This window comes from Aotus nancymaae, unplaced genomic scaffold (genome assembly GCF_030222135.1).
Source record: "Aotus nancymaae isolate 86718 unplaced genomic scaffold, 86718_ANA_hifiasm-v0.15.2.pri h1tg000059l, whole genome shotgun sequence".
NCBI lineage: Eukaryota > Metazoa > Chordata > Mammalia > Primates > Aotidae > Aotus > Aotus nancymaae.
The window spans coordinates 62,666,180-62,693,862 of NW_026988473.1; the positions used below are offsets into that span (position 1 = coordinate 62,666,180).

Sequence of the window (27,683 nt, forward strand, 5' to 3'; positions counted from 1 at the left end):
CCTTTCTATATTCCAGGAGGAAAAGAGTCTACCGTCAGCTTTTAACTGTGCTAGGAAGGCAGAACTAAGAGGGAAAATGAAACAAAAGCAAATGCATTCTGAGCTTTTTCCTTCTAGAAACTGAAAAGAAATAAATGCAACACTGCTAATTCCAAGGGCTCGTTTCCTTTGTGAGTAGGTGGGAGTCTGGGCTGATAGGATTTGAGAATTGTCTGAATTCAAATAATTACCATGTGTGAAAATAAATAATGGAAAACTGCTCCCCCATTTTATTATGCTGCCGGAGAACCCAGCACAGTTCATTTTCTCCCTCAGTGAGCGTATTTTTAGGAGACAGTGACTGTATCAGCTAGGTTTTGCAGCCTTATAAGTCAGAGGTCTGCAGGCCTCAGGCATAAGTAAGGTGGCTCTTACCCCAGAGGAGATGACAAAAGGGGACTTTTCTAGTACTTAATATTGCACCTAGGTGGGCTGGATGGGAGGGAGAAATTGTCTTGAGTGTGAATATGCTGAAATAAAAATAGAAAACTCTGCTCTAGGACATATCCTCCATCAGGACCTTGAGGGCCTCTGGTCACCAGTGGTCTCCAAATCCCACCATAAGGTCAGGCTGGGAGCTGTTGAGGGGAAAGAGCTAACAGCCTGATCATCACCTTTACCCAAGGGGAAAGAGTCATGACATGGGCTGGGCTGAAGACTGGGAAAGGGAAATGCCTGCCTGCCTTCTTTCTTGCTTGCTAAAAATCCTTACTGCCTTACACTTTCTAGATGCTATAAGATTCTAAGATTCTTTGCCCTTAATTCTGAGCACCAAGCTGTGAGCGCTAGGATATAAAATATCCTCCACCACGAAGCAAAACCCACCAGTGGTGGAATCATAAGGGAGAGGAGAGGCTAGAGGCAATTGGAGGCAAAAAGTCTTGTGTATACAATTCTCCTTCTCCCTACCTACACTCTGGAAGATAAAAATAATAATAGATTTGCCTTTCGCTGTTGCGGCCACAGCCATGAGTATGCTCAGGCTTCAGAAGAGGCTTGCCTCTAGTGTCCTCTGCTGTGGCAAGAAGAAGGTCTGGTTGGACCCGAATGAGACCAATGAAATCGCCAATGCTAACTCGCATCAGCAGATCCAGAAGCTGATCAAATGTGGGCTGATCATTCGCAAGCCTGTGACGGTCCATTCCCAGGCTCCCTGCCGGAAAAACACCTTGGCCCGCCGGAAGGGCAGGCACATGGGCATAGATAAGCGTAAGGGTACAGCCAATGCCCGAATGCCAGAGGTCACATGGATGAGGAGAATGAGGATTCTGTGCCAGCTGCTCAGAAGATACCGGGAATCTAAGAAAATTGATCTCTACATGTATCACAGCCTGTGCCTGAAGGTGAAGGGGAATGTGTTCAAAAACAAGCGGATTCTCAGGGAACACATCCACAAGCTGAAGGCAGACAAGGCCCGAAAGAAGCTCCTGGCTGAACAGGCTGAGGCCCGCAGGTCTAAGACCAAGGAAGCACGCAAGCGCCGTGAAGAGCGCCTCCAGGCCAAGAAGGAGATCATCAAGACTTTGTCCAAGGAGGAAGAGACCAAGAAATAAAAGCTCCCCCTTTGTCTGTACATACTGGCCTCCGTGATTACATAGATCAGCTGTTAAAATAAAACGAGCCTTTATCGGCTAAAAAAAAATTATAATAATAATAATAGATTTTAGTGCTGGAAATAGCAATAAAGGTAGAGGTAGTAGTATTACTAGTCATATTGGCTTCCACTTGATGGGCTCCAAGCACAACATTAACATCTGTTTATGGAGGCTCAGAATGCTTAAGAAACCATTTTGGGATCCCTCTTTCTTTATTAAAATATGGCTTCTGAAGGGATCAAATTGATGAATGATAAATTAAAACACTACAAAGACTTTCTCTGTGTTGGTGGGGATGCATTGGCCTTTTGAAGGAGCGAGAGTCCAATAGAATTCACAGCCCCAGCAGGCTAAATATCAGAGCTAGACCAGGTAGATCCAAGGCCCATTAAAAAACTTCCTGGCATCCTAGGTTTACAAAAAGATCATTTGTATGAATTAGGAACCTACAAACATGCCCCAACATTAATGGGCAACAGTCGGGGTCTCAAGACATTCATGAGAAGGACACTATACCATCACTGGGTGCCCCCAGAGACTTAACAAACTCTGCAAAAAGCTTAGGTCACAATTATGGCTCCCCTACAGTAAGACTAGGCTTCACAAGGCAGATTTTACTAGTACTAGTCCTTTGCTTTGTAAAGCTAGATAGATTCAAGCTTCCTATAGCAATGCTGTGCAAATATGCAATCATGTCTATAAAAAATTTCTTAACAAATTGCTAAAATGATTGGATAGTTCAGTCAAAAGCAAGATTTGGAAGAACTGAAATTTCATGCACTTCCCAATCACAGTCTTTACTTTCCTGAACTGAGATCTATCTGTATAGCTTCTAAATTCCTAATCAACTAATGTTCTTTCCCTTCCTCCACCTTTTGATTCTTTTCAATGCAATAACTTGCATGAAGAATTCTTTAGTTTCCTTAGCAACTGTTGGAAATTTATTTGGTTATCAAAATAAGCTGTTCCATTTTGGAGAGCCCAGCTGAGTCTGCGCACAGCAATTTTGCATGGTTCAAACTAATGGGCAATTTTTATTTCAATGCAGAAAGAAAAAAATGCTATCCCAAGCCCACCAATTCAACCATCAGAAATGCTTGTTTATTCAATGCTTTTTTCCCTTTCCCATTAATGCATACCACAAGTTCTTGTGGCTTTAGTTAGAAAAGCTGCTGTATTTGGTTTCTGTTCCATCACAACCCTGGAATGGTTACAGCCATTTTGAAAATATAGTATGAACTGCAGTTTCATATTATTCTCAAAGACATGAGCATTTACAGTTCTTGGATTATCATATTTAATTTGTATAAATAAGAAATATATATTCTTTAAAAAAATTTGAAAATACCCCAAACCTTTGCAAAATCTGTGGCAGGGAGAGAATGTTAATTAGTCTGGATGTCTGGGATTTTAATAACTAATATGAAATGGCTTGGGATTTGCGTGGATAAGAAGAAGAGAACTAATATTTGTTGGGTGCCACTTCAACATTGGGCTTTGAATGGATAGATACTGTCATCTTTGTTTTACAGATGAAGAAGGCCAAGGGAGATGGAGTAAGTGTCGTGAGTTAACAGAGCCAATATAAAGCAGGCCAGGATTAACATCCTATATTGGCTGTCTCCAAGGTCCATTTACCCTCTTTCTATCACACCACATTGCTTTCTTCATCATTGTGAAACAGAGACTCTAATGTTAATTCTGGAATCAGCTGTCTTCTCGAATACCCTCAGAAGGGACAAGAAATATGTACTCACATCAGGGTTAAAGACTTTCCCCATTGAGATAAGTCTAGGGAACTTCATTTTTAACATCACAATGAAAAACATAAACTGAGTGGACATCAGTTTGACTAGGACAAAAGAAATGAAAAACAATGTGGCCTCACATAAACTATAGGAAGCTTTGTCCTTTGGTTTCCGGTCTGATGTATTTTTTGTCACAGTGATTTCTTCTGATGCTGACCACTTTACAGCACAGGGCTGCATTGAAGGGGTTTGCAAACAGGATTTCCACTTGCATCAGTAATGACACATAATCCCTTTAAGCAAAAATACTCCAATTAAAATAAACCAATAATCTGGTGCAATTTTATTTTATCTCTTATCTGCACCTCCTGTTTCTTACAAAAACAAAACAAAACCTAAACAACCCACAGACTAATTTCATTAGAGTAAGAGATTTCAGATAGATCAGACTCCTGTTTAAAGAATGTCTGATAGAAATCACAAAGGGAAGAAAATACGTTTTGCAAATGAGATCCTTTACCAGTTCCTTGAGGGTTAAGCACATTTTAAATCTACATTTGTACATGCTGATCTACAGACAGTCTTCACTTTATGGTATTTACCCATGGCATCTGACACTATAAGCTGACATGGGCACCACAAGCCAACGGGCAGGACCATGGACAGGGCCAACGTGACAAGAAATTCTGAAGAGCCATCGGGTTACTTACATGATTCTGTTACTATTTTCATAGGTAGAACTTAAAAATTGGAATGCACCTTAGAGAGAATCTAGCTCAATATTCTCCTTTTGAAGAGGAGGAAAAGGGCTCCCAGAAAGTGTATTCAAGGGATTTGCTTAAGGTGTTACCACAGGTCAGTGGCTGCAGCTGGACTTGAACTCAGGGCTTCTGACTTCTAAACCAGAGCTCTTCCCATGGTCCCATTCATGATTCCTCCCTCCATATCCTATTAAGCGGCAAAGAAAGTGTAAATTATTTAGCATTTGAAGACTTAAAATCTTTGCAAATGAGAGGACTGGCTTTGTCCCTCAAAATAGTGGGCAAGGGTTCTGTGTGGAAATGACCCCAGTTCTCACTTCCCTTAAAGATGACCAGAGGCCAAGAGTTGACTTTGGCCCTCAGGATCTTCATTTCAGAGATCAAGAAGAGATACTCTGACCAAGTATATGCCACCCTGTTAAACAAACTGACGGATGGAAGGCAAATCCTTGCAAGGGCAGAGGGGCTCAGATGCTATGACCCAAAGGTCAACTGAGAGAAAAGATGTAAGCAGTGAAAGTTAGAGGCAGTTAACTGCCAACGTGCCGACTGAGGGGTCAGACAGAGAGAATGCAGGCCATAGCAGATACAAGAGGAGGGAAGGCCTCACTGCCCACAATGACAACCGGGCTGCTTTATTAGCTCAGACACCTTTCTGGGTGCCAACTTTTGTGAGTCTGTGCCACTCTTGGCTGACAATATCCATGGCATTTTAGAAATATTTCTAAGACATTCAGAATGGGCCTTTGGATATCCCATTCGAGAGTACCAAACCCAATGCCACCACCATTTTCACTGTTGATAGAAAATATCCATGTCTCATTGTACAATAGAATTTCACATCCACATCTCCTTCAGGGTCTTGTAACCTTGGGGTAAGTCAGGTGGAGAAGCTTATGGAGACAGCAAGAGCCCTGGAGTCACAGACCTGGGCTCATATCCCAGACTCTACCATTTACTGGCTGTGTGACTCTGGGCAAGTCACTTAATTAGTGCAATCCTTTGCACCAATTCTAGTTTTTGCCACTAGAAAAATTATAAAATAATTACACTTGTCTCACAGGATCTCTGTGGGAATTAAATGTGAAATGCTTTTGACAAAAAGTTTTAAAACCAATGTGCTGTACAAACACTAATAATTATTGTTATTATTGTGGATGAGGAAACTGAAGCTCAGGCAAATAAGTGACTTGCTCAAGGTCACGTGGTTAGTAAATGCCAGACCACTTGAACTGGTGTTTCTATTAAACCACAAGAGTCCAAGAATCTTTCCACTACAACACCCCATCTACCCGCCTCCCCACACCCCACTCCCACAGATGCCCATCTGTCCCAAGAGGTTTTCCCAGAAGAGCTCGTCTGACCCCACACAAAGATGGCCACCCCAGCAGCGTGAAGTCCCTAATGCTTCTTCCCTCAAGGCATGGGATGGGATTCCACTGAGCACCATGAGCCCTGCCCAGGCCCCGCCAGGAGCTCTTGGTGACAAGGAACTGTGATGAAGACACAGGTGGGCTGGCCGCTGGCGTGGAGTGCAGAAGGATGGAGGGAGCGCCAGAGCATGGAGCTGTGAGCCAGGCACATGACGCATGCGCGTGATGGAGGGTTCCTCGGCTCAGAGGCAGACACAGAGGACTCACGACACGGACAACGCAGCAACCCTACCTTCTGCGGTTCCTTTGCCTTTCCTGTCAGAGGTCTCTAAGCCAGTGCCCCCTGAGGGGTACAGGGAGACGTCGGTTGGCACAGGCCAACTGCTGGCTGTGTCCTCCGTGATCTCATACATCTGCCCCTCCATCGGCTGCAGGTGCCAGTTTAGGCCAAACAGGTGCATGGCTGTGGTGAGCAATGAGAAAAGTCATCTTTTTCTGCTGGAGGCAGAAATGGGACTCCCAAGCCATAAGGGAGGGGTGGGCAGGGTGGGGAAACACAGGCATTCCATTCAGTTCAACAAGTAGCTTCAAAGGGGAGCTCTTGTAGTGCCAGGCCCTGCAAAGGGGACTGGGGGACAGAGAGGATCAAGGTTCAGACCCTGCCCTCAAGGGGCTCACAGTCTGGTGGAACTGGGAGGAGGCAGGATGGGGGAGTCTCAGGAGGTCTTGGTCTTTTGCTTCAAAAGATAAACAACAATCTAGGGAAGAAAACTAATTTGTGTGACAAAGTTAATTTCCTTAACACAAAAGTAACTTGTACAAATAATAAGCAAAGTCCAAAGCTCAGTAGGAGAATAGGCATTGGATATGAACAGTTTACAGAAAAAGGACTACAAATAGCTCCTAATCATATAAAAAGACTCTTGGCATTACTTATAGTAAAAGAAATGTAAGTTAGACTCTGATATACTATTTTTCACATATGGTTTGGCAAAGATAAATAAGGTTGAAAATATACTATATTGGCAGAGAATGGAAAGCAAGCACTCCCATACTTTGCTGGTGTAAGAATTTGATGTACAAAATCTATGGAGGGCAATTTGATAAAAACTAGCGAAGTTAAAATACACATATGCATTATCCTGGGACATAAAGGTTCCAATTCTAGAAATTCCTCCTCCAGATATATGTGCACTAAATGATGTACATACCAGGTTATTCACTGAGTATAATTTGTTATAGCAAAATAGTAGAAACCAGTCCATCGATACGGGGCAAGAAAAATAAGTAATATCCACACAACAAAATTGGATGCAACCACTAAAAAGAGTAAAGAGGTTCTTTATGTATTTTTCTGGAAAGAAAGGTATAACATGCAGAACTATATTTGCTACACTACCTTTGGGCTTAAAAATTCCTGTATATGTATTAAATATTTCTGGTAGAATATGAACGACTGGCTAAAAGTAGGTGTGTCCTATGAAGGATAGAGATACTACGGATTGGGGTAGGAGGGAAACTTGCTTTTCACTATATATCTTTTGCACATTCTCATTTTGTGCCATGTGTATATATTTTTGTTCAAAAGGTATTTTTCCAAGGGACCAATGGCTAAAAAGTGTTGTACAATAATCTAGAAAGAGACCATAAAGCACTAAAGAATGAACATTGCCCCTTGAGATACACACGCTTGAGAAGGCAAGGAAGGTTGTCTCCAAAAATGTTTGTGATCCATCACCAAATATCTGCTTAAATCACAGTTTAGGATTCCAGCCTCGGGCCTTGTCAGTGGTCCAGGCTCACCTCTTCTGATGCCCACCTGGATTCCCCATACACGGAGGTAAGCACTCAAGTCCCTGGACCCTCATGGCACCCTGGATGTAGCATTCAGCCCTTTGCCCACTTGATGAACATTCTCTGAAAGCCCACTCCATGGCAGATTCTGGAGAGCCAGAATGGAATCAGAGAGTCCCTGCTTCAGTGAGCTCACAGACAAGTAGGGAAGACAAATAAATAACAAAGTCTTTTCAGCAGGACCAGAAGGCCTAGAGGAGGGGGTGCCTGACCCACTAGAGGGGCTAGAGGATCACAGGGAAGGATCTTCAGAGAGATGAAGGCCCATAGTAATTGTATTTACTGAGGACCTACTATGTGACAGGCAGTAAACGGGGAAACTTGTATATACTAATCCTCATGGCAACCTCACCAGAATCAATTTACAGAGGTGCACATTAAGGCTCAGAAGGTTAATTAGAAGTATAATAGTCATAAAACTATCATTTATTGAGTATTTAACAATATGCCAGCCATTGGTCTGAGAGTATTATAAGCATTCCTTTAACTCTCAACAACAATCCTACGAGGTATTAATGACCCCATTCTACAGATGGAAAAACTAAGGCACAACAAGGCTAACTAACACACACAGGTTAAATGGCTAACAGGTGGCAGAGTCTAGACTAGAATCCCAAACTGTTCCAATCCTGAAAACACGCACTGTCATTCTTCCTGGTGTCAAGGCCCAGGCTTGCCTGCTTAGCTAGGTCGCCTCTTGCTTGCTGTATCTAGCTGGGTGGGCATTATAAAGACTTCACCCTTTTATAATTCAAAGAGTCTTAAAGACTTTTAAGTCTCTTTTTAGGCAGTAACATGGGATCCTGCGAGAAAGAGAGGAAACTCTGTTACCTGGCCACAGGGTATGCAGGTGTCACTGGTGGTGGTTTTGAGGGGCTGTGTGACTGTCATCAAGACACACGGAAAAACTGTTTAGGGGACTGGAGCACCACATACCCTTCTGACTTCTAGTCTGAACACAAACCACAGGGAACAAACACACAAGTCTCCTTTAGCCAGGAGGCCACACTCGGGTGAAAGCAACGAGATCGGACACTCTGCTTTTTCTTTGGTTACTGTGGTGCAGGAGAAGATAAGTGGGACCAGAGGGAAGAAATGAGTTTTCAATCCCAGCTGCCACTGCCTAGCTGCAGTCTTCTCATCTGAGCAATGAGTATCGAAAGCTTCAAAACACTGTTGTATCGAATGAGGTAATGTGGTAAAATGCTTTGCAAACTGTACACATGTGTGATAACCATTCATTGCATTTGTACTGTTGATCATGATAATGACAATAGTAGCTGACATCGACTGAGCACCTTTTTTGGTACCAGATACTAAGTGAGGTGCTTTGCACTGTTCTCCTCTACCTCCTAGGTAGGTAACAATAATACTACAACAGCTAACTTGCCTGAAAGCAGTGAATATTCTGCTATTTGCAAGGCTCAAAATTCTGCTTACCTTCTTACTTAATCTATATATTGGCAATGCCAAAAGTAACAGAAAAATTGTTTGAGCTACAGACAACTCAGATATATGCAGCTAAGTGAGCGGTGCTTCTTTCCCCATTAGAATCAATTATCTCATCTAAGTGTGCAAAAGTGCTGTCTTGTTAAAAGGTCATGAGAATTAACTGATTCTAGAATGAATAGAACTCTTACAGCTTTGTGAAGAGAAACATTTTTATTGTCACAACTTTCTTTTATTTTTAACAAGATGCAAACAAGTCCTTGCTCGAAAAAAATACATTGCGGGTAGGGGTGGGAATAAGCTAGGGAAAAAAGTGTTGCAGGTGAAAACGATCAACAGATCTGCGGTCCCAGGGAAGTTAATTAGGGCAGGACAATCCACAGCTATGAGGGTAGTGGGGCTTGGTACCCCTTCCTCTCCACTGTGCCCACCCGGCAATCACAGAGGCCAACACAGCTGTGAGGCTGGCCAATCGTCTCTGTGACCTGTGGAAGATACACTCCTGAAAACTATCTGGGAAACAGAAGCTCTGTATTCAACTCCAACTTAGACTGACTCTCTCAGGACATTTAGACATCCAAAAACAACTGCAGAAGCTGGTGGGCAGGGAAGGAAACCCAGGGTCACCAAGGTTGGGCTGAGAAATGGCTTCCTGGAAAGTAAGGAGTAGAATGAAGCAGAGATTCAGAGACATGAAGTTCAACTGGTTAATATCATCTTTTTAAAACAGTTTAAATTTTTGTGGGTACACAGAAGGTGTATATACTTATGAGATACGTTAGATGCTCTGATAGCCAGCTGCAATGCATGATAATCATGTGATGGAAAATGGGATATCCACCTGCTCCAGCACTTATCTTTTGTGTTACAAACAATCCAATTATACTCTTTTAGTTATTTTTAAATGTATAGTTAAATTATTATTGACTATAGTCACCCTGTTGCGCTATCAAATAGCACACTTCTTCACTCATTCTATTTTTTTTGTACCTGTTAGCCATGCTACCTCTCTCCAAACCTCCCACTAGCCTTCCAAACCTCTGGTAACCATCCTTCTATTCTCTATCTCCATGAATTCAATTGTTTTTATTTTTAGCTCCCACAAATAAGTGAGAACACAGCAGTCATTTTAAAGGCAAAATAATGGGGACACATAATCTGCGATCCAAGGTTTTAATAAAAGTCATGCTAGTGACCCCTTCATTCTTTTACTATATTGTTAGGCAGGTGATTAATTCCACAGTTCTGGGTTATGGGAGAGGGGAAGAGAAAGGGAGAGGAGTAGTTTGCTCTCCTTTTTCCAAAGGACACAACACAGGCTCAGCCAGAGTCTGCCTATGAAATACACGTGATCGAGCCACCATTTTTCTTTATGCTTTGTAATAATCAAAATCATAATAACACAAAAATTAGTATCATCTGAATGCACACTACATGCCACATGCTTTATTATTCAGTTTCACCTTCATATAAAAGTAGGTTGGAAAAAACATTACTGGAGAATAGAAGTGGAATAGAAATAGAGCTATAGTGATATATTCTGAGTTACTCAGAGAAGTAAAGTAAGTTACCAGACAGAGCTGGTAGAAATCTGAGGCAAGTTTAAAACTCAGGACCCTGTGCTCCCAAACCGCTTCTTCTTTTACACATTTTACTTTAAATAGAAAATAAAATATGGGCAGCATAAAGCCACCAGCAAATAATATTGGAAATAAATATTTGGGGAGGAGGAGCTGATAGGGTTCACAAATATTCCCTGGTCCACAGCAATCTTCATTTAAAGCTGTGTATAGCAGCTGAGTGCATGTTATCCAAATTATTTGGAAGACAGAGCCATGGATTAAAAAAAAAAAAGCTAACAAATATAAATGGTTCTCCTCAGCCTGCTAAGAATGGACTAGGCCACTGAAACAATATAAATTATAATCACTGTATTCCATGTTTCCTGAAGAATGAATGGTAACTACCCATCATCTGTGTACACCACAGGATTATCTATATGATACTCTGCAGTGTGTATTTATAACTCTTGTGCAAAACGTTCCTCAAGTACACTCAAAGTGACCTAGATAAGAAACTTGATACTGGTTTTCCCATTAGACTAGTTTGTAATTCAATGAAAAGGTGAAAAGATGCCAAGGAATTCAGAAAAAGGCTGTGGAAAGGTAGCTGGTTCACAAGATCACCCACACTGAAATGTTAATGATTTCTAAAAGCCAAGAGCCAAGGTGGAGAAGTTCTGATTCTCTTGGCTCTGGTCAATCTGATCCCAGGGCTGACATTTTCCCCGTCGCCTTTTCCTGCCCAGCAAGACATGAGAGATGGCTCAGAAAGTGCACGCTCTATCTTGACATTTTTAAGAAAGGCTTCATAGACGTTCAGACATTGAAGGCTTCCCTCAGCACCTGGCCAGCAGGAGGCAATTAACAAAGTCATTATGCAGGAGTCACCAACATAAGTACAGGAGAGTTTCTGCTGTCACAAAGCATGCTTTCCTTCCAAAAATGGAATGCACGAACCCACTTGCATCTGTACATTAGTAGCTCAACGGAGTGACTAGAGATGGTTATATCCACAAGGAACTGTTGATTCAAGTGGCATTTCTGGTTTCAAAAGGCAGTGGGAACCAACCCCACCACGCAGCTACCCAATCTTCTGTTTTATATTAGTGCTCAGGTTTTTTTTTTTTTCTTAAATGACTATTTCTATGAAATCAGAGTCACTGGGGTTCTTTGACTTATAGTCCTCCAATGGGGAAAACCTAAAAAAATAAAATAATAACAACGAAAATGACAGACTTTCATTCCCTGGGTTATCTTCCTGGTTTTGCTACAAAGCCACCACATTTAAAAGTTCCAAACCAAGAAACTGAATACACAAGATGTACACGGCAGGGTAACAGAAAAGAAAAATTGGAAGCAAACTCGATGTCTACAAATAGGAGAATGACTTAGCTAACTTATGGTAAAGGTACAGGATGGAATATAAGGCAATCATTACAAAAAATAACCATGATAAACAGCAATGGGGAAAAATGCTTAAGATAAAATGTGAAAGAAAAGGCGGAGCACAAAATTGCAAGTATTTCCTGACTGCAGCTCTGCAAAACCATGTATGCATATGATAAACAATTTGTGAAGAAATACATAAAAATGACATCAGGATTTGAATTACAGCAGTAGCATTCTTTTCTAGCTTCCAAACTCATTTTAGTGCATTGGCATTAAAAAGGAAGCTCTACAACTTAGTGTGGCTGGCGGTAGGTAGAAGAGAAGGATGATACAGCATGGGGGAGGGGTCCTGACTTGGAGCTTTTGCCTTGTGTCAGACCCCAGACATGGGGAACTGCATATGCTCTCTCATTCAGTCTTTATATGAATCTCCAGAAATTAGTTTGACAAATGAAGGAAGTGGAGGCTCAGAAAGGCTCCTCAGCTGGCCCAAAGACACACAGATAGGAAGTACTAAGGCCAAATTTGAACCCAGAACTGAAACCAGATCTGACCAGTTCCAAAGCCCAGGTTCCCCTCCTGGCACATCACACTGCTAATGAGTTACGATGCCTGAAAACAACAATTTTAAAAAAGATTTTAAGGCAAAACGTTTGCTGAAGGCATAGCCAGATTTGCTCTTTGGAGATAGCTTGTTTAGGGGCTTTCTTCTCAGGAACAAAGCATGGGGCCCCATCCTTTCATATCCTGACTGCTTGACCAGGGACTGATCTCCACAAACAAAAACCACGTGGATGCCAATAAGCAATTTGTCGCAGGCACAGTCTGCATTTGGGTCTTTCTGTAAAAGCACTCATAACTTCTTGAGTTACTGGTTTTGTGACTTTGGGCAAAGTACTTACCCTGTCTGAATCTCAGTTTCCTCACCTGTAAAATGAAGATGATAATATCTACCTGAAAGGATTAAATGAGATAATGTATGAACCATGCCTGGTACAGGGACATCCAGGAGCTGAGTAAATGGCAGCTGTATCATCACTGTCATTTTGCTATGCTGATTTCCCTAATTCCTATATCCACCAAAAACGTCAAGCCAGCTCTGTGACATCACCTTTTTCTCCTTTCTATGTGTTCCTCGTTAGTTCCCTTCCATGCCAATTGCCAATTTCTTTAAACTGGGGGACCTAGCCTACTCCCATTAGCTGACAGACTTTGGGGATGGGAGAGATATTTACCTAATGGATGAAACATCTTTTAAAAGCAGAAATGCATATAAACCAGCCTGACAGGATCCCACTGGTGACTACGTGGGGCTAATTTTTAATCAAGTAAATATACTGCTTTTCCTCCTGTCTGTGGATAAACTTGATGCAATAATCAGGGCTTCTCTCACTCCCAAATTAAGCATTTTCGGAGAATGGATTCTGGCACAGTTAATCATTTCTCTGTGTCATGCAAAGTTATGGGGAAGGAGGCCTTTCAGCAAGGATTCAGGGGCACTGCTGAATGTTTCTGTAAATCGTGGTGGAGTTGGTCCCCAGCCAGCGGATCAGGTGCAGTCAGCCAGGGAGGCAGAAAACAGGTGAGCCCACCGCCAATACAGAGGAGGAATGTCACCTGTGCTGGAGGGCACCGGAAACTGGCAACAAGGCAAGTTGTGGGGGACCTGGGACTTAACCCTAATTTGTACAGAATCAACTCCTATTACTGCAGTCATAGAATAAGAAAGCTGTCTTTTCCAGGCACCTTTTGCCTGGCGGCCTCTACTAAGACCTCCTCCATACATAACTAATTTAGGAGTTGGCCACCCCCCACCAATCTCTGGACTGACCTCAGCCCAGTTACCTGACCTCTCCCTACCAGATCCCCCACACTGTGCTGGTTCCCAGGTCAAGAAAATGTCAGTGAAGGGCAGGGGATGTGAGCACAGCCTCTGCAGCCAGAGGGACCTGTGTTCCTTCTCTGGTTCTGAGGTGAACAGTTACATGACAACTCTCCTCTTTTGAGCCTCTGTTTCCTCATCTGTAAGATGGTGATAATAACACCTGGCTTTGAGAGTTGTGGAGACTGAAAGAAGTGGTGTGTTTTGTGAGCTCCTCACAGTGCTTGGTATGCGCTGGCCTGTACTATCAGACGGGAGCTTTTGTTGTGGGCATCCACACCATCTTCACTGCGTAACCAGGTTTTCACTGAGAAAATGGAGTAAGGACCAATCAGGACTTGGGGAGCGAGAAGACTGAGTTTTTTTTCTGGTGTTGGGGGACACTGCTAGGACTGGTGTCTCAGGTCCCAGGAACCTACCAACCCACTCACTGCACAGATGAAGAGACTCAGGCTTGATTAGCATCTTTGTGTCAGGGCCTGGAACTGAGCTAAGCCCAGTTCTTCAGACTTCTAGTTCAAAGCTCTTCCCACCAAATGACCCTGTTATTACATTAATCACGGCAGAAAATCATGTCCAGAGCAGGACAGCCATCCTCCTTGCTTGTTCTTCCATCAGACACTGCTTCCCAGGTGAAGGGAGGGGGAATGGTAAAGGGTCTAAAGTGAGGGGAATGAACCCACAGGACAGGCCATGTCAGGCCATCAAGCAGCCCTTCCTTCAAAGCAGGGATTATCCTGGTCATTTCTGCCCCCTAGAACCTGGTCCAAAGGGGTGAAGAAGAAAAGGAGGAAAGGAAGGAGACAGAATGAGGATTATTAGTAAAGCAATAACAGCTCCTATTTATTAAAATTTTACCTTGTGCATGATATAATGCTGGAGGATTCACATTTATTATGTTATTCAAACCACATCTCTTTAAAGTAGATGGTATTAGTAACCCCATTTTATAGATTAGGTACCTCAAAACAGAGCTAAGTAGTAGATGTTATTACTTTAATTTTCTATCTGTAGAAAACCGAGGATCTAGAATTGTCTACAATTGTACCATTCAACACAGCAGTGCCGAGATCCAAAAGCAGATCCCAGTGATGCCAGATACGAAGCTCTTGTCACACTGTCATCAAGGAAGCACAGGACCGGCTTCCATTTCATCCTGATCAGGATACAAGTGCAGTTTCTGTCAAATCACTGTCAACGGGGCAAACATTCAACGAAGCAGCTCTACACAGAAGGAGTGCTTAAGCCTAGTACGACGCCCACCATCTGCCCCTTCATATTCAGGCCTCACTCGCGATGCCGTGATCACCAAACCCAAAGGATCTCCTGCCTGTTCAAACCGCTCTGCTGTTGTGAGGAGTCAGCATTGCCCTTTGCGCGGTACAACACGCCACCACCAGGTCTGGGACGGTGACTGTTATTTCCTGAGTGTGCCATCATCAGACTCCTTTCTTTGTGGTCCTTATGTCCACGTTGACCCCATTCACAATGCTATCTGAAGAGTCTGTATAAAGGTGTTCCAACTTGGAAAGGGCCAGCCTCTCAGCTGAGATGCATCATCCCCTCCCTCACCTGTGATGCATCATCCCCTCCCTCACCTGTGCCAACGATCAGAAGTGGCAGGAAAGAAATGTGTGTTTGGTTAGTGCTTGGGAGCTCACACAAGGAGAAGGTGCCTGTTGCTATGCTCCATTTCCAGAGCTACTAGGAGATGTACCGCTACTTGGCTCTACAGAGCAACTCTCCGTCTTCTGATTTTCTTTGGTATACTCGCCATGTAACTGAGTTTTTCATGATCAAAGTCAATTAGGAGGTGGTCTACACTGTACCTCAAATGGAGTTTTAATTTGTGTATGTATTAGTAGAAGAGGCTTTTCCCTTTGGATCATTCACTTCAGCAAGAGGGATGCGGGCAGACCGCTTAACATGGAGCCTGCCACCTGGATTTGTAACTTGGGATAATATTTCTTTATAATGAGAAACATTTTGAAAGAGCATTTTAAAATCGTACAGAAGAGAGTGTCTGACGTCCCTCCTTTACTCCCTACAGCTTCCCAGTCCCCTGTCCCATGGGTGTTTTCCATCCCTTGGGTCCATATCACATTTTACTGCCTGCTTGCCTTTGTCTGTGCGTAGAGCAAGGCACTCATATGTGAGTAACCTCTTCTTCTTCTTTGATTACACACAAACCCTTGGTTTGGTTCAGTCTTTGACTAAAACTAAGAAGTTTAAAGCAGTAAAGTATTCCAGGCACCATCATGATGATAATGTTAGCAGCCACAGTCATTACTTGGAAGCTATACTGTACCAAGCACTGTGCTGAGTGTTTTAGAAACAGTATCATTTAATCCTCACAAAGCCCAATGAGGTAAGTATTGTTATTACTCTTATTTGTAAGATGAGGAAACTGAGGCTTAAAGAGGTCCATCAACTTGCCCCACTTTACCTTCTAATTAGAGGTAGAGACCGAGTTCAAATCTGAGTTAAGCCAGATTGAACCTGCCCTAACCACTAAACCATACTGCTTTTCTGATTAGGTATCAAGCTGTGGAAATGACAAAAATGGAAAAGAAAAAAAACAAAACAAAACCCAACATTGCCAGTCTCATTGTTATACGGACCTACCTTTTTACTCAAATTTTGTTGGCAATACTTCCCTGAGAATAGACACTTGACATATCTCTTCAGAACAGAAAGAATGTTAACAGAGCATTTTAAGTGTGTGTTGAACACAATAGCCAACGGTCCACGTTACTTCTACCTGCTTGGGAGTCTCACTCTGTGTGGATTTCTCTGTCCCTTGAATCTGCCTGCCTGTCCAGCCTCCATGCTTTTGCTGATATGATGCCCTCTGCTAGAATGGGCACCATCTTCTCTATAAAAAAAAAAAACAACCTCCCTCATCCTTCAAGACGTACTCCAAATATTGCCTCCTCTGTGAGGATTTCCACCATCACTCCCAGCCCAAAGTGCCACTGCTCCCAGCCCCAGGCCCTTACCATTATTTCTGCACCTCTCCCATAAACACTGCCCTCATGGTATGTGTACCTGTGCTTCCTGTCCCTTGCTGGTTTTTCTACCAGACTTAGTACCCAGTGGAACAGATCCGTAGCAAGACAGCCAGGCTCCCAGCTCTGGCCCTCACCACCTGTGCGTCAACAGGGAAGTCACTTAACCAACCTGACTCTAAGTTTTTCCATCTGTGGAAATGGAAATAATAGAAAACCATCTCCCAGGTTCTTGTAAGAATTAAATTTAATGAGGATTCTTTAGCGATTATAAAGTATATTGAAAATATAAGGCATTGTTATTATATTGCTTAATAGTTAATGAATGAAAGAACACCCAAATGTTATAATGTAATATAGTCTGTGTTTCATACACAGACTGATGCAGAGAGTTAGATGTGAAACTATCCACATGTCTCAGACCTCAACAATTAGGTATATGTATAGTGCTATTTAATAGACTCGCTGGACTACAGAAAAGTCAGAAGACATAAACACGGTGGAAAAGAAGAATTGCCAGCTTCCAGGTAAAGAAAAATGCTAATTACCCTAAAATTTTTATTTAAAGCTTTGCTACCCCTCCTATTCCATCTCCTCTCAAACACCCTTTTTGCAAACACAGTTGGAATCAAGTGTGTGCTTAAATACACAGTGCCACACACAGGCTGAGCACACACAGGGGTCTGAGGAGTATGTCTTCCTGCACAATTCTACAGATGACCTGAGTGGTAAAATTTGGGACAATGTGATAAAATGGAGCCCACACTACAATTAATGATACTGGCATTTTTTCTTTCCCACTGGAGGCTGTGAACAAAATCTAACTCCAGGCTCAAGGGCATGATCAATCTAGCTGCCTGCTATGTGCCAGCAGGAAGGGCTTTCTCCAAAGCAAAACGTTAAGCCAGTGACAATCTACTCACGCCGGAAGAAGGCTGGGGAACAGCAGAATCAGATGCTGCGAGGTGCTGTTGCTCAATAAGAAAAGGGTCTCGAGATCTCCTGACATTCATAACCTGGGCTCCTATTGGCTCCAATCCTGAAGCACTTTGAGTGCAAACCACCGCCTCAGTCAATGCATGTGTGCATGGCAGTGCTGGCACAGGACATGGGGCAGGACAGATGGATGGATGTTCATTTTTCTTTCAAAAGAAAACAAATTCCTTCCTTCCCTCCCTCCCGGCCTTTCTTTTCCTTCCTTCTTCCCTCCCTCTCTCTTTCCTTCCCTCTCCTCCTTCCCCTCCTCCTCTCCCTTCCTCCCCTCCCATCTCCTTCCCTCCCCTCCCATCCCCTCCCTCCCTCCCTCCCTCCCTCCCTCCCTTCCTTCCTTCCTTCCTTCCTTCCTTCCTTCCTTCCTTCCCTTCCTTCCTTCCTTCCTCCCTCTCACTCTTTTGTCCAGGCTCACTGCAACCTCTGCCTCTGAGGCTCCAGTGATTCTCTTGCCCCAGTCTCTTGAGTAGCTGGGATTACAGGCATGTGCCACCACGCCCAGATAATTTTTGTATTTTTAGTAGAGATGGGGTTTCACCATGTTGGCCAGGCTATTCTCAAGCTCCTGGCATCCAGTGATCTGTCTGCCTTGGCCTCCTAAAGTGCTAGGATTACAAGCACGAGCCCCTGTGCTCAGCCTAGTTTCCTTCCTTAGCAAGGAGCTTCTTGTATCCTTTCAGTAGTTCAGAAGGGTGAATGCCTCCCCTAAATGCCCCCCAGCTACAGGAAGGGTAGAGTACAATGAGGAGAGAATGGGCTCCGGGTCCCCTCTCTCTCTCACTAGGGATCTGGCTTTAGACAAATGATTTAACCTTCTTGGCCTCAGTTTCTCATCTATAGAAATGGAAATAGAAACAGCATGGTGCCTCCATTTGCACTTAACAAATACTTACTGGATAAGTAAGACTGTTGAGAAGATTAAATGAGAAGATACATGTAACACTCAGAACAGTGCCTGCCTGGCACAAGGCAAACTCTCAATTTCTGTGCGCTGCCACATTTGTGTGTGCAGCTTAGGCTTTGCTGGGAGTGGCTGGGAGCAGAGGAAAAGGCACACCACAGACAGAAGAGCAGCATGACCCTCGTTTGCTCTGAGCCTCAGGTATGGGGCACACTGACATGAGAGGAGGGCTTTCAGAGGCAGCACGGTCTGCGTAGGATTTATAGTCGGAAAAATGGATTTCTAGGTCCAGGTCTACTACTTACCAGCCCTTCCAGCCGAACAAGTTATTTAACTGCAACGGGCCTCAGCCTCCACATCTGGGGCTCACAGGACAAGGAAATGCAGTTAATAATTATTCAGAGTGCATCGAATGCTGGAGAGAAGAATGGATTTAAAGGCCTCACACAAAGGCATGATATTTATTGTGTATGTGCCTAGTGGAGCCTCTCTTTTAAGGAGAAAGGCAGCCAGTGTCCACCAGCACTTGGGATTTCTGTAGTTTTATACCGAAAGACTTCGGCAGAACAGAATAGAAGTACAGATTGAGCCCCATAGGTGGGTAAAATGCACAAAGGGACACTATTTAATGTAGACTCTTCTGACACAAGTGCAAAAAATACCCCACATTCCTACCTACTGTCCTCTACCTTTGTTTAGGCTGTTTGGTCTTCCAGAAAGTCATTCAGATCTTCTCTTTCAATATCTTACTTGATTTACAAGCTCAATGCCTTGTTGCATTTTTTCCTGATCCTCCAGTTAGAATGAATTGCTGTCTCCTTTGGAATCCCACAGGGATAGGTTCAAACACCAGTGATACACCTTTATCATCTGCCTAGACTTGCCATCAGCTTCTTACACACCTGGCTGTCCACCAAAGTATGGATGGCTCCGAGGCGGTGACAGTAGCTTATCTGGCTTTGCCTGCTCCTCACAGCCTGGGACACAGTCCAAAGGACAGGCTCAGTGAATGCTCCCCATCAGTTTAAACCTGCATTTGGAGAAGCTCCTTCTGCTTAATCCCAGATTACCTGAAATCCCTGCATCCAGGGATGGCTCTTGGCTGCTAAACCAGAGAGGCTTTAAAATCTCCAGGTGATTCGGCTGCTGGGAAGAGTGAGAGCTGCATTTACTCCACACCCACCATGGACTGGGCCCTTTGCAGATATCCTCTTGCTTAATGCTGAAAACACTACTTAGATATAAATGACATTTTACCAACGAGGAAACCAAGATACAGAGAGGTTTAGAAACGAGTCTGAGCCAGGAATGGAATGAAGGTCTCACTTGTCCCAGTCTCTGCTTTGGCTCTGAGACTGTATTGCTGTCTTTAGAGGAATGAAGCTGTTGCGTTCTGGGTTTGTTGTTTTACTGATAGGAAAAAGCACTGAGCGGAGGGAGAAATATTGTGGTTTTTTCAGCCCTCTCTTTTCCTCACTGCCCCCTTCTTCTTTCCACCCCACTCTTCCTCCCTGCCATGAAAAGAGTCTGAGCTCTGCTCCCGCCTTGCCCCCGAGGCCTAGCAGACCTAAGTGTAGCCCCTTCTGGACTTCCCCATGAGTGCTAGGTATTTACTCAGTGAAAGAACAGCCATCAGGGGGGCTGTTCTCTCTTTCTCTCTGAACTTAAGTGCAATTAAATTATGCTATTTCAAAGTAATTAGTCTGGAATACAAACGAGACTTAGGGAAAACTCCTTTCCAAGAATGCTAAAAATCTATAAAACCAACTCCTTTTCCATACTCCCTGGGTAATGTCACAGAAGGAGCACCCAGAGATGCATTTGGGGCTCCTTCCTGACCAACCATGGCTGTGCTGCCTCCTCAGAGGCTTTAAACTGCCCCCAGGGCCTCCAAGCCCTGTGAGACTGTGTTGTTTCTGCAGCCGCTGCTGTGGTTATTAAGAATAAACATATGAGTAAATGTGGGCCCCTTATTTTTGACACATTCCCAAACTCAGAAACTGCTTAGCCCTCAAACTCAACACATCTTGTTTGCCAGGGGGAAGGGACGGGCAGATTTCACTTATCAGTGGCTCTTATTATTAAGAACTAGGTGCCTGAGCGTCATTTCATCTCCACAGCAGTCTCTTACCTACATTTGCGGGCCACGGAACTGAGGTTTGGGGAGAGCACAGTTCTTGCTTGGAGTCATAAGTAGTTAGGAGCAGATGAGGGTGCAAAGCCAGCCTGTGCCCTGTCCCGGCCATGTTTTAGCAGACACCTCTGGCTTTGTTTCCTCTGGTTTTCCCTCCCCGGAGTTTCGAGGAGCCATTTTTCACTCATGTGATACACACTTTCCGCCTTTGATCTCGTGAGAACTTGGAACCCCTACTCTTTCCTTTTCCTGTCCCCTAACTACGCTTTGTTGGGTTCTGAAGTGACGTCCTCCCCTCCTTTCTCTCCCTGAACCAACGTTTGCTGGATACATGCTACATCACGCCAGACTCCAGCACAAGAAGCTGTGGCTGTGACACTAAGCGTGATGGAAATTTTTTCAGCCCTTGTGGAGCTCATAATCTAATGGTGGGGACAGATATTAAACGATCCATCTCACAGTCATTCAGAAGCAGTTGTGAGGAGCATCACAAAGGCAGAGAACTGGGCTCCTGGCCCAGTGTTGGGGCACACAGATGCTCCCTTGAGTCGGCGACGCTTGAGCTGGCGACGCTTGAGCTAACTAAGCTCTTGAAAAAGAACTGATCGGTAGAAGTCGGGTAGGAGGTGGTGGGCAACTCCTTCCAGGAATCCTTCAGCCTCTTTGGGGTCTCAGAGCCATGTATGACCCTACTCCAACCTCCCACCAATTCCAATTAAACTGGCAGACCCAAGATCAGACAAAGTCTTCTTCTGGCAGGACTGTGGAGATATTGGATACTTGGCCGGGAGCCTTGAGGTTCAGTCCTTTCCTTCTGAAAAGGATCTAGCAGTGAGTAACAGAGCTTTAAACAGTTCATGCCTTATGACCCAGGAATCCTCCTCTGGGGAATACATCCTTCCCAAAATAATCCAAATAAGAAATAAGAAAATAGAGGGCTGGGCGCGGTGGCTCACGCCTGTAATCCCAGCACTTTGGGAGGCCGAGGTGGGTGGATCACGAGGTCAAGAGATCGAGACCATCCTGGTCAACATGGTGAAACCCCGTCTCTACTAAAAATACAAAAAAAATTAGCTGGGCATGGTGGCGCGTGCCTGTAATCCCAGCTACTCAGGAGGCTGAGGCAGGAGAATTGCCTGAACCCAGGAGGCGGAGGTTGCGGTGAGCCGAGATCGCGCCATTGCACTCCAGTCTGGGTAACAAGAGCGAAACTCCGTCTCAAAAAAAAAAAAAAAAAAAAAAAAGAAATAAGAAAATAGAGCAGAGCCACAAAGATGTTCACAGAAGTGTTACTTAACAATACAAAAGAACTGGAAACAGCTGGACTACAATAATATAGTAATGGCACAAATATAATAGCTATTACTCTTGGTGAGAGGGAGAATTGCATCAGTACCTGAAAGAGTTTGCATGAAAAAATGGCCTGTGAAAAATGCAGAAGGACCTGAAGCTGTGTATCCACACTGACTACGCTGAGGCTGTAGCTGCTGTTGTTTAAGGAGGCCAAGGACAACACACAGAAAACCCCAGAATGTTTTTGTTGTTTGCTCCAGTATCTTCAATTCTGGATGACATCTAAAAAAAATTCTCAACAACACTGAACTATATGAGAATTTGGAGATTATTTTAGGTAATACCTGATTTTAAAGCCAGTCAATAAATCATTTCTTTACTACACTTTTTAAAAACAGTGCCTGAAACTACAGAGACAGAGAATAGATAGATGAATGATTGCCAGGGGCTTAGAATGAGAGGGGGACTGACTTCAAAGGGGCATGAGGGAACTTCTGGGGGTGATGGAATGGTTATGTGTTTTGACTGTGGCGGCAGTAACATAACTCTACCAGTTTGTCAAAATTCATAGAGTGGTACACTTAAAATGTGTTAATTTTCTGTATGTACATTGTATCTCAATAAATCTGATTTGAAGGAAGTGGCCGGGGCCTGGTGGCTGAGTGGGTGTGAAGGTAAGGGAGAATGCCTGAGCAGTGGTTGGAGTTTCAATCCTAGAGTTAAGTCCTTAGGAGCAAACTCAGAACCCTGCACACGGCTAAGGAAAGGAATTATGACAAGTGGGAAGACCAATGTCATCCTGCTGCCCTCCATATTCACTTTCTGTCCTTTCCCAGCATACTCTGTGCCCTGGGAGGCTGGTCCACACGGCCTGGATCAGTGGTTCCCTTGGGTTCGGGCTTCTGGTTGGGTTCTACCAACAGGAGGTTATCGGGTGGGGAGAGTGAGGTGGAGATATGTGTCCTCTGGCTCCCTCACTGCCAGGCCTCTGCTGAAGACCACACATCTGTGTCAAGCAGCACTCTCAGCTGGCTACCTTCTCCAGCTTCTAGTAACCACTCTTTTTCCTTGCCCCTTCATGGTATCCTGGAACCATTAGCCAGGGGTAGTACCATTCCTGACACACTGCCCTCGCTTTTGTAATTAGCTTCTTAAGCTCTCCTCAAATTAAAAACAAATAAATGATTAAATGACAAACCCCATAACCCACTGCCTGAATCCTTCCACTGCCAGGAGGGGCACTGTCAAACTCTTCTATCATGGGGAAGCTCTGCAGACTGACAAACGTTCATTTTCTGCTCTCGGCAGCCCTGCAGAGTGAGTTGGTCCCTTCTCCCTTTGTCAGCATTTCAGACAACTGCAGAGAGCCATGCTGGTCTCCTAAGTCTTCCTTTTGGGGATCTGGAAGATATTTATCTGGGGCCTGTTATAAAGAGAACAATCTATGTATATCTTGCTATTAGCAATTCCCACAGGCCAGCATGAAGGAATCAATCTTGGAGAGAGAAGGCGTTAATGCAGGATCCTGTATCTTTATCACTTTTTCCTCCTCCTAAAAGACCAAGTTCAATCATCTCCATTTCCCATTCTTTGGGCTATAAAGCTAAATCTATGGCCCCTGTCCAAAAGGCCTGATGTAAAATCAAAGAGAAAGGAAAGAAAATGAGCCTTATTGTACACAAATAACACCCAGGCCCAAAGTGTAATAGGCTCATGCTTATGAGGCAATAGCATCTGAGATCCTGATACTGTATGAGCTGAACCAGATGGAAATAACTGGGGAATGGGGGGTGGGGATACATTCGCCCTGGCCTCTATCTGTAATTCTTTCTCTACGCATCTCATGTCCATTTCACCTGTATCTGAGCCCCAGAACATAAAATACACAGTTCTGCCACCATGCTTTTGCCCATACTGCTCTTCCGTCTAGAATACCCTTGCAGACTTATCCAGCTTGCAAGGCCTCTTATTCAACCAACTCTTAACTGAGCACAGCTACCTTGTGCCAGGCTTTGTGCTAGGTGTTGAGTATGCAGAAGCAGAGAGTAAGACATCAGGAGATGGGGGAGTGAACCCCTCTAAAAAGAAGGGAAGTCTAATATCTCTTCTAACTGAATTGCTGCCATACTGAAGTCGTTTGCATGTCACCATGTCAGAGATATTGAGAGTCTGTACCATTCCTTCCTTGCAAATTGCACTTAATGCTCAAGTTTACCTCGATCACCATTTCCTAGATTGCCTCAAGAACTGCATGACCCAGGGTCTTCCAGACCAAGAACTGCAATATTATTCCAACAAGCAAAGCTCTCTAATAGCTGCCTTTTGAAGAGTAGCAATTAAGCATCAAGCTTAGCAACATTCTCACTTATAAATTAAACTATCACTACTTCAAGCAAGGGTTCCGATTTTTTTTTTTTGTACTCCACAATCAGTCCTTCTTGTGGAGGTGAAAAATGTAATCTAACTTTAGAAAGGATCCCTCATTTTTATTATACAAATTGGACTGTTCCACTGTAGTTACCCAGAAGATGCAGCAGCCCTCATCTGGGACTCCACCCTTTATGCCCTGGTGCAATTACCTAGAAATACAGAAATATAGACTAGGAATGACCTTATAGAACAATCTACCCCAGCCACACTGTGGGTGAGATCCAAGGTGGGGTAACAACCATCTCCCAAGGCAACCAGCAAGGGACATCTCCTTTATCACATGCTCTGTGTTTTTCAACATCATCTCATTTAACCGGCACAACAGCCTTATGAAAATAGTGCTATTATTCCTCCCACTTTACAGATGAGGAAACCAAGGATTAAAAGGCTACTCAGCTGGAGAGCGGCAGTGCAGAGAGTTTTGCAGAGTTGGTGAGGCTCCAAATCCTGTCTTCTTTCCTGATGAGAACCCCATGCTGCCTTAGAGAAATTACAGTGAATGGTGCCACTGCCCTGCTGGGCAGACCTGGACCTGACGATACAGCAATCAGCAGCCAGTGTCCTCTTGGGTCTTCATTTAAATGTAAAACCGCTCCTTGTTTTGGATTTATTAACAAGCTTTTTTCATCTCCTATTTCAAAGGCCTACCTGGCAAGACAGGTGCTTGAAGAATCCTCAGGATACTAATCTGAGGCTCTTCTGCAGCACACAGTGTCTGTGTTGTACATAGAGATTCGGAACACAAGGGAAGCTGTCAGTTTTATCTGGATAGAGGCAACAGTTAGTAAAGCACAAATCAAGTTTTGTCCTAGTTGGAGAAATGACGTGCACTGCTTTGCAGGTGATGATGCTTCTTGCGGCTGCACTGCTGAATGAAACAGCCAGACATCCCTGCAAATGTTTTCTGACAGGTCCTCCTGGTTGTTCCGTCAGCTGCCCTTGTGACTAACACAGAGTGGGAAGCCTGTTGGTACCGCAGTGAGACAAGCCAGGTCCAAGTTCTCACTCAGGAGTAACTAACTCTCTTTTACATGTGATGCTAATAATTCTAATAATACTTTTAACAATAGTAGTAACTTTTATTGAGTGCTCTGTGCCAGGGAGTGAGCTAGGTGCTTCACCCCAACCCTGTGAAGTAACCACTATTATCAACCTCATTTTATAGCTAGGGCAACTAAGGCAGAGAGAGGTTGTATAAACTTGACAAATATCACAAAGCTTGGAAGTCGCAGTACTGAAATTTGAAAGCAGGCAGCCTAATTTCAGAACCTATACCCTCAACCATGATGCTGCTCTGGGTTCCTGTACCTGTAAAATGGGCCAACCATTCCAGCCACTTCCATTATAAGAACCATAAGGAAAGTAAAAACCAAGGTTCAGAGAGGTTAAGCAAACTGCCCAAATTTACACAGTCAGCAAGTGACACAGCCAGGGTCTGACGTGAGATCTTTTGAATCTACATTATCTGTTCGAGCCCAGGGTCTATATAGCCTAGCTGGCTGAAAGCATGGTCTTTGAAATCCCAAGTCTTCGTTGCATTCCAGCTATGTCATATACTGGCTGTGTGACCCAGGCAAGTTGCAAACTTCTCTGAGCTTTAATTTCCTTGTCTAGAAAATACAGAAAATAATACTCATCCCACAGAATTGTGAGGGTCCAGGGAAGTGACCCTACACATAACAGGCCTGGCCCAGTGCTAGGCACATAGCAAAAAATTCAAAAAGCCAAATACTAAGATGGGAAAATTATAGCATACAGGTTAAAAGTATGAGCTCAAAGGAGAAAAAAAATTCAAAAGCATCAGCTCAAGAGCTTGAGTGCCTGCGGTTGGGTGGATCATAGCCCTAACATTGACCATGCAACAGTGGGCAAGGTACTTAAAGCTCATGGGAGCTCAGCATCTTCGTCTGTCAATTGCAAATAATGACTCATGATTGTTAGGAGATTTCAGCGAGGAAACACAGCAACATGCTCAGAACAGAAAGAGGCACATGGACAGCATACAATCAAAGCTAACTGTTCCTTATGAATGATAAACAGCGGCCAATGTGATTTTTACTACTCTATACCACACTTCTTTGGTAAATATGTTTCAAAAACAATTAAATGCTATAAAATAAAGCATTTAATTGTTTATTTTAACAACTGGCAGTACAAGTTTCAGGGTTTGATCTAAAACTAGCGTTGCTCCTTTCCACATCATCTCATGTAACCTGCACAACAGCCCCTATCGTGTTCTGCCAACACACTTCTCCAGAAAAGACACAGCCCGGAGTATTCAAATGGAGACTAACAAGGACCTGAAAACCATATTAGGAAGAATTGGCGAATAAAGCACCATAAACTCATCCTCAGTGTCTGTCTTTCTGAATTGGTGCCTTTGGAGACAAAAACACATTTTCTGTCTGAAGAGATCCCACAGCTGTGTGAGGGTCCTCCCTGGATTCCCAGCTCAGGCCACAGCAGCCAAGTAGCACTCCCAAGAGAGGAGGAGATGGCCCATGGGCAAGGCTCCAGCCTCTGCAGTCTCTGTTGGTGGTGCATGCTAACTCCAGTGTCTCTGTTTTCTCATGAAAATACCTGTAAATGTATCTGTAATTGAAAGGTCACTGGTAGCAGAACTTTCTCAAGATACTTTCCCACTAAGAAATGGAACATCAGCGGGGCATGGTGGCTCATGCCTGTAATCCCAGCCTGTGAGAAGGCTGAGGCAGGAAGACCATTTGAGGCCAGGAGTCTAAGAGAGCTTGGGCAACATATTATAGCCCAACTCAACACACAAAAAATAAATTTAAAAATTAGCCAAGTGCAGTGGTGCACAACTCTAGTCCTGGCTGCTTGGGAGGCTGAGGTGGAAGGATCACTTGAGCCCAGGAGTTCAAGGCTGCAGTGAGCTATGACTGTGCCAGAGGACTCCAGCTTGGGTGACAGAGTAAGACCCCCATCTCCAAACAAACCAACCAACAAACAAACTGAACATCAAATGAATCTGTCAGGATTACCAACTAAATATGACAGCCCTAGGCAGATAATAGCAAAAGAAAAATTCTTTTCCACCCTCTGTTTCTGCCTCCCACTCTGCTGGTGAGGTGATGCAATTCTTATCTGGAACCTGATAGGATGTACAAAATAATTACAAATGAAAAGGTTATTCATAATTTTTAAATGAGTTAATTAGTAAACCCAGTCAGACTCACTCATTACAGTAATTAATAATTGATTATACTTGAAATTAAACACAATTTTTCATCAAAAATCTAATTAAATATCTGTGC

At 43.7% G+C, this 27,683-nt stretch overlaps 2 protein-coding genes across 2 annotated transcripts in view; one reads left to right on the plus strand and one right to left on the minus strand.

The window, feature by feature from the left end:
- The window catches only part of TENM4 (teneurin transmembrane protein 4), a 1,737,111-nt gene that overhangs the window by 202,124 nt on the left and 1,507,304 nt on the right, over positions 1–27,683 (minus strand). The window contains 1 exon segment of the mRNA XM_064365345.1: positions 5,809–5,979. Coding sequence (XP_064221415.1) covers positions 5,809–5,979 — 171 coding nt within the window.
- Positions 1,002–1,592, plus strand: LOC105728971 (large ribosomal subunit protein eL19-like). The gene has a single exon (XM_064365344.1). It carries the CDS (start codon positions 1,008–1,010, stop codon positions 1,590–1,592), a length of 585 nt encoding a protein of 194 aa, XP_064221414.1. The 5' UTR covers positions 1,002–1,007.